Raw genomic sequence first — 7,187 nt, 5'->3', positions numbered from 1 at the left:
TCTACACTAACAATGAAAATACAGAAAGGGAAATTAGAGAATCCATTCCATTTACTATAGCACCAAGAACCATAAGATACCTGGGAATAAAGCTAACTAAAGAGGTAAAGGATCTATACTTGAGGAACTATAGAACACTCATGAAAGAAATTGAAGAAGACACAAAAAATGGAAGACCATTCCATGCTCTTGGATCGGAAGAATAAACATTGTTAAAATGTCTATACTGCCTAGAGCAATCTATACTTTTAATGCCATTCCGATCAAAATTCCACCGGCATTCTTCAAAGAGCTGGAGCAAATAATCCAAAAATTTGTATGGAATCAGAAGAGACCCCGAATCGCTAAGGAAATGTTGAAAAACAAAAATAAAGCTGGCGGCATCACCTTACCTGATTTCAAGCTTTATTACAAAGCTGTGATCACCAAGACAGCATGGTACTGGCATAAAAACAGACACATAGACCAGTGGAACAGAGTAGAGAGCCCTGATATGGACCCTAAACTCTATGGTCTATTAATCTTCGACAAAACAGGAAAAAATATACAGTGGAAAAAAGACAGTCTCTTCAATAAATGGTGCTGGGAAAACTGGACAGCTATATGTAGAAGAATGAAACTCGACCATTCTCTTACACCGTACACAAAGATCAACTCAAAATGGATAAAAGACCTCAACGTGAGACAGGAATCTATCAGAATCTTAGAGGAGAACATAGGCAGTAATCTCTTTGATATCAGCCACAGCAACTTCTTTCAAAATACGTCTCCAAAGGCAAAGGAAACAAAAGCGAAAATAAACTTCTGGGACTTCATCAAAATCAAAAGCTTCTGCACAGCAAAGGAAACAGTCAAAAAAACAAAGAGGCAACCCACGCAATGGGAGAAGATATTTGCAAATGACAGTACAGACAAAAGGTTGATATCCAGGATCTATAATGAACTCCTCAAACTAAACCCACACGAAACAGACAAACACATCAAAAAATGGGCAGAAGATATGAACAGACACTTCTCCAATCAAGAAATACAAATGGCTATCAGACACATGAAAAAATGCTCATCATCATTAGCCCTCAGGGAGATTCAAATTAAAACCACATTGAGATATCACCTTACACCAGTTAGAATGGCCAAAATTAACAAAACAGGAAACAACATGTGTTGGAGAGGATGTGGAGAAAGGGGAACCCTCTTACACTGTTGGTGGGAATGCAAGTTGGTGCAGCCTCTTTGGAGAACAGTGTGGAGATTCCTCAAGAAATTAAAAATAGAGCTTCCCTACGACCCTGCAATTGCACTCCTGGGTATTTACCCCAAAGATACAGATGTCGTGAAAAGAAGGGCCATCTGTACCCCAATGTTTATAGCAGCAATGGCCACAGTCGCCAAACTATGGAAAGAACCAAGATGCCCTTCAACGGATGAGTGGATAAGGAAGATGTGGTCCATATACACTATGGAGTATTATGCCTCCATCAGAAAGGACGAATATCCAACTTTTGTAGCAACATGGACGGGACTGGAAGAGATTATGCTGAGTGAAATCAGTCAAGCAGAGAGAGTCAATTATCATATGGTTTCACTCATTTGTGGAGCATAACCAATAGCATGGAGGACAAGTGGCGTTAGAGAGGAGTAGGGAATTTGGGTAAATTGGAAGGGGAGGTGAACCATGAGAGACTATGGACTCTGAAAAACAGTCTGAGGGGTTTGAAGTGGCGGGGGGGTGGGAGGTTGGGGTACCAGGTGGTGGGTATTATAGAGGGCACAGCTTGCATGGAGCACTGGGTGTGGTGAAAAAATAATGAATACTGTTTTTCTGAAAATAAATAAATTGGGGAAAAAAAGAAAATTATAGGAAGATAAAGCAAATATTACAAACTGTTAGCTTTTAAACTGGGTGGGGGTTGGATGGTAAATGCATGTTCATTATCCTTTTCAACTTTTCTGTGTTTATAAGTTTTCATAATGACAAGATGGGGAAGTTTTATGGGCAGTTTTCCTCCTGTTACCCTTTTGATAATTTCTAATAATGAAGAAGTGTAGATTACAGAAAAAAAAAAAAAGAATGGCCAAAATTAACAAAACAGGAAACAACATGTGTTGGAGAGGATGTGGAGAAAGGGGAACCCTCTTCCACTGTTGGTGGGAATGCAAGTTGGTGCAGCCTCTCTGGAGAACAGTGTGGAGATTCCTCAAGAAATTAAAAATAGAGCTTCCCTAGGACCCTGCCATTGCACTTCTGGGTATTCACTCCAAAGACACAGATGTCATGAAAAGAAGGGCCATCTGTACCCCAATATTTATAGCAGCAATGGGCACGGTCGCCAAACTATGGAAAGAACCAAGATGCCCTTCAACGGATGAATGGATAAGGAAGATGTGGTCCATATACACTATGGAGTATTATGCCTCCATCAGAAAGGATGAATACCCAACTTTTGTAGCAACATGGACGGGACTGGAAGAGATTATGCTGAGTGAAATAAGTCAAGTAGAGACAGTCAATTATCATATGGTTTCACTTATTTGTGGAGCATAACAAATAGCATGGAGGACAAGGGGCATTAGAGAGGAGTATGGAATTTGGGTAAATTGGAAGGGGAGGTGAACCATGAGATACTATGGACTCTGAAAAACCATCTGAGGGGTTTGGAGTGGCGGGGGGTTGGAGGTTGGGGTACCAGGTGGTGGGTATTATAGAGGGCACTGGTTGCATGGAGCACTGGTGTGGTGAAAAAATAATGAATAATGTTTTTCTGAAAATAAATAAATTGAAAAAAAAACAGTCAACTAAAAAAAAAAGAATAGACCTAATATACAATAATTAAAACTTTTAAAGGAATTCTGTTTAGTTGGATTCAGTTTGAAATTTGAACCAAATGATCTGGTGTATATTAGCTAATGATACTGATTTTATTTTTTTCATGATGAATCAAGCTCTCTTTGTTGTTCTTCCCTTATTCATGTCTTCTCATTTTCATTAGTGATATAAATTCTGTGTGCAAGTCTATTTTCTTCATTTGATGCATTCTATTTTCTTTAACAATGTGGTTTTCTTTATTTTTTACACAATATTATATACATAATTTTTAATTTATTCTATAAATAGGATTATAATACATATATTAGCATTTTTAGGATTAGATTATTTCTTGTACACTATCACTTAATATTTGAAATATTATCCAAATCATTATCTATTCTTATTGTAACTGACCTATTTAGTTCCTAATTTGGGGCATAGCCTTTGTTTTTTTTTTTTTTTTAATTATTTTTAAAATTTCTTTTCAGTATTCCAGAATTCATTGTTTATGCATCACACCCAGTGCTCCATGCAATATGTGCTCTGCATAATACCCACCACCAGACTCACCAACCTCCCAACACCATCCCCTCCAAAACCTTCTGAACTGGGTTAGTTAATTCCACATATATCTCTCTGAAATGTTACCTAGACTATACACAGGTTTATTCTGTACCATTCCATTACACAAAATTTGTCACAGCTTCTCACATACATAATCTATAGATTTCCTTCTATACTGACTGGAATTTGTATTATAGTATACACAGAACTACTAGTGAAACCCTGGAATGTTTATTCCCTCAACTATATTGCTTATTAAAAACTTATACTCTTTATGCTAATAATTTTGATATATTTGATCTTTATATAAAAGAGAAATTATTTTATATACAATATATCTGATTCTTATACACAATATAAATTGATATCATTATAACTAAGTTGTCTAATTAATTGTTTTCCTGGGGATAAATTTTATAAATGGTGTTTTTAACAATGCTTAACATCATATTAGAAAGAAACATGTCTCCTGTACTATTTAACAAATACGAGGCTAGAAAAATTACAGTTGATTTTGAGCACACTTGACAATTCTTTTGCACAAACAATGCCTATCCTCCCTTCACTGTGTTTTAGGACATTTCATTGTTTCTGAGCTCTTAAGCGAGTAAAGGGCTGGAGTTAACAACCAAGATTTTTTGTCAGATATACAGATTAAATGAAAGGTTCATAGATTTTCAAATTATTTTTGTCTTAAATAGAACATGGTCAAAAGACATCAATAAAAGTTCTGTTGATCCAGATCTGCTCGTATTCTCTGTGATAGTTAAACTCTACCATCAGGAAGACTATTTCCAAGGTATCTTCATACTCTGCCAGCACAACACTTTATCAGAATATGGGCAATCTCCTCACTAGTATGTGCTTGATACTTGGAGAAAGTATTATCCCAGAGATAGAATGGATGGGTGAGTAGACAGCATTTATACATGCTAATACACATCACTGACACATATCAGACATGGTGATATTTTTGGGGAAAATATTTCTTCAATTTTCAGAATCTCTTTTTGTTGTTTTTGTTTCTCACCATATAAATGTAGCATTCTATGGAACAGCACCAATGACACAATGCATATCTGTTAAATTTACAACAATGTGTATAAACCAAATAATTTGAAGTTATGTGCATTTATATTTGAAAGAATTTTATTTGTGATTACCAAATAACCTGTATAATCCAAAATTTGATACACATTATTAGATGTCAGATTCATTGATACTATGAATATTTATATATTCAGTATCATTTTTCATAAAAAATTTTCCCAAGGGCCACCATCATGTCCCTGTTTCTCAGGCTGTAAATGACAGGATTCAGGCTGGGAGGTAACAGAGAATATAACACAGACATAAAAAGGTTCATTGATTTTGAGGATTTTGAGGCTGAACCTAAATATGCAACAAATCCAGAAGAGAAAAACAAGGTTACCACAGTTAGATGGGGCATGCAGGTAGAGAAGGTTTTAAACCTGCCTTTTGAAGAATTAATTCTTAAGACAGTGGACACAATATAAACATAGGAAGCAACCATGAAAGTAAAACATACAAAAACAAAACAACAACTAACAATAATAAACACATATTCCAGAATTTGGTCCCCAGAACAAGCAAGTGTAAGCAGTGATGGAATGTCACAGAAAAATTGATGCACTGTGTTTGGCCCACAGAAATGGACAGAAAATGTGCCTGCAACATGAATTGATCCATAGATACAGCCACTGAACCAAGATGATGTCACCATCTGCACACAGGCACCTCTATTCATGATGGCCTCATAGTGCAGAGGACAGCAGATGGCAGCATAGCGGTCATAGGACATCACCAGAAGGAGGGCAAACTCTGTGCCAGCAAAGTCAAGAACAAGGAAAACCTGTGAGACACATCCCACAAAGGAGATGGAATGGTTGTTGGTCAGAGTGTTCATGACAGATTTGGGAACAGTGACAGAGATGTAACAGATATCAATCAAAGACAAATTTTTCAGGAAGAAGTACATGGGGGTTTGGAGATTCTGGTCAATGGTGGTGAGGATGATAATGAGGAGGTTCCCCATCAGTGCCACCAGGTAAACTAGGGAGAAGAATGTAGCATAAAGTATCCGTAGCACCTGATCATCAGGGAATCCCATGAGCAAAAATCTTGTTATTAGGGTCACATTGGTTAATTTGTCAGGCATGATGATTTTCTTTTTATTTTTTGGAAATAAAAGAGAATATTTTCTTGAATCTTCAGAATCTCTTTTTGCTGTTTCTGTTATTCACTGACTGTGAAGTTATTCCTGGGGTAGAGCATAAGTTGCAAACTATAATTTCTTCAATGCATTTAGAAAACAATTTTACTGATAGTCATAAAAGTGTATTAGAATGGTCTTTTTCATCTGTTGGCCTAAATTTATGTATTAAATAGACAAGTATTACCTCACATAACTGTAAATGAGGTATTTTTAGGCTTTGCTGGAATAGGTTAAAAGTAGCAGGGAAATTTGGATTAAATGGATAACTTGTTTACTCGATCCTGGAAATTGTTTTAGTTCAATATGAACTATGATCTTGGTACATTTCTAGACTCAGTATGGATAAGTAAGAGATGATTTCTGCCTTCACCTCTCTCTATCCTCATATAGCATACGTAAGCAGGGAGAGAATAGACGGGTAGAGTTAAAAACTATCTTTGTATTTTTTTAAAGACAATGATAAAGACTAAGATAATAATTTATATCTTCCATATAATCAATATTACAATAAAGTCACTAATATTTATACAAATGCTTTAAGAATATACTATGTGAACATTATTTTAAAAGTGAATAAAGGCCCTGGAATCTATTATTATGATTTATGTATTTTTCTTCAATAAAGACACATGCCTCCTATGTAACTAATAAACAAAATTAAAATACAATGTTATCTTATTTTCCTGAGGAAAGTAGAACACATATGGGTGAAAAAAATTAATCTACTTAGACATATCAAGGGAACTAGAATAACACTAGGAAGCTTACAGTAGATGTACAGAGGTTTGGAACAAATTTACTTATCTAACATAAATCAAGTTGCCCTGATTACAGGTGTCAATTATTTAAATATCATGGAACATTATGATAAAAATAAGCTTAGTAAAGGACACTTACTCACATAGGAAGAAAAGTTGAAAAGCTGAACCTATTGTGCAACAGGATTAAAAATTCCTGTTTAAATATTGCTGTTGCTCTGGTTTCCAGTGTGTTCCTGAATGACAGTCTTCTCCAACAGGAAAGCACTGGTTGAAAGAATATTTATATGGGTCTTGCATTTCTGTGCATGTTTACAATTCATTAATTAGAATGAGAGCTAATTAACGGTATTAAACATGATTTCTGATGCCATTTTATATTGTCTTCACAGAGAGCACAGACAACATTAAGTCAGAATTTCAAAGAATTAGGTCTATGTTAAGTTATTTTTTTTCTTTTTTACCCAGTAGAGTTACCTGCCATGAGACCTTCTAATTAGTAACAATAATACTTTTAATTAGATATTTGTGACACTTTACATTGTTACATAATGGGTTGATTTTAATTTATAAACCTATGTCAGAAGAAAAGTGATTTGTTGTGTCTTTTTAGTTTGCTACTTTGATTTAAAAAAATATGCAACTATTGAGTCATTGAACCTTAAAACAAAACAAAACAAAACTTTTGATGTACTATATTCTGGCTAACCGAACAGCATAATTTTAAAAAGGGAAAAATTAAAAAATATTTGTCAACAGGATATCATTCCTTATGCCAAATAAAGTATTTATATATAATATAAGATAAGGGAGAAGTTTA

General features: G+C 35.0%; 1 protein-coding gene across 1 annotated transcript; it reads right to left on the bottom strand.

The window, feature by feature from the left end:
- Positions 1-4,619: 4,619 nt before the first annotated feature.
- Positions 4,620-5,552, bottom strand: LOC122915332 (olfactory receptor 14A16-like). The gene has a single exon (XM_044262154.1). The coding sequence runs from the start codon at positions 5,550-5,552 to the stop codon at positions 4,620-4,622; it is 933 nt and encodes a 310-aa protein (XP_044118089.1).
- Positions 5,553-7,187: the final 1,635 nt, after the last annotated feature.

Source organism: Neovison vison, chromosome 1 (genome assembly GCF_020171115.1).
Source record: "Neovison vison isolate M4711 chromosome 1, ASM_NN_V1, whole genome shotgun sequence".
Classification (NCBI taxonomy): domain Eukaryota; kingdom Metazoa; phylum Chordata; class Mammalia; order Carnivora; family Mustelidae; genus Neogale; species Neogale vison.
This window is presented reverse-complemented; position numbering and strand designations above follow the sequence as displayed.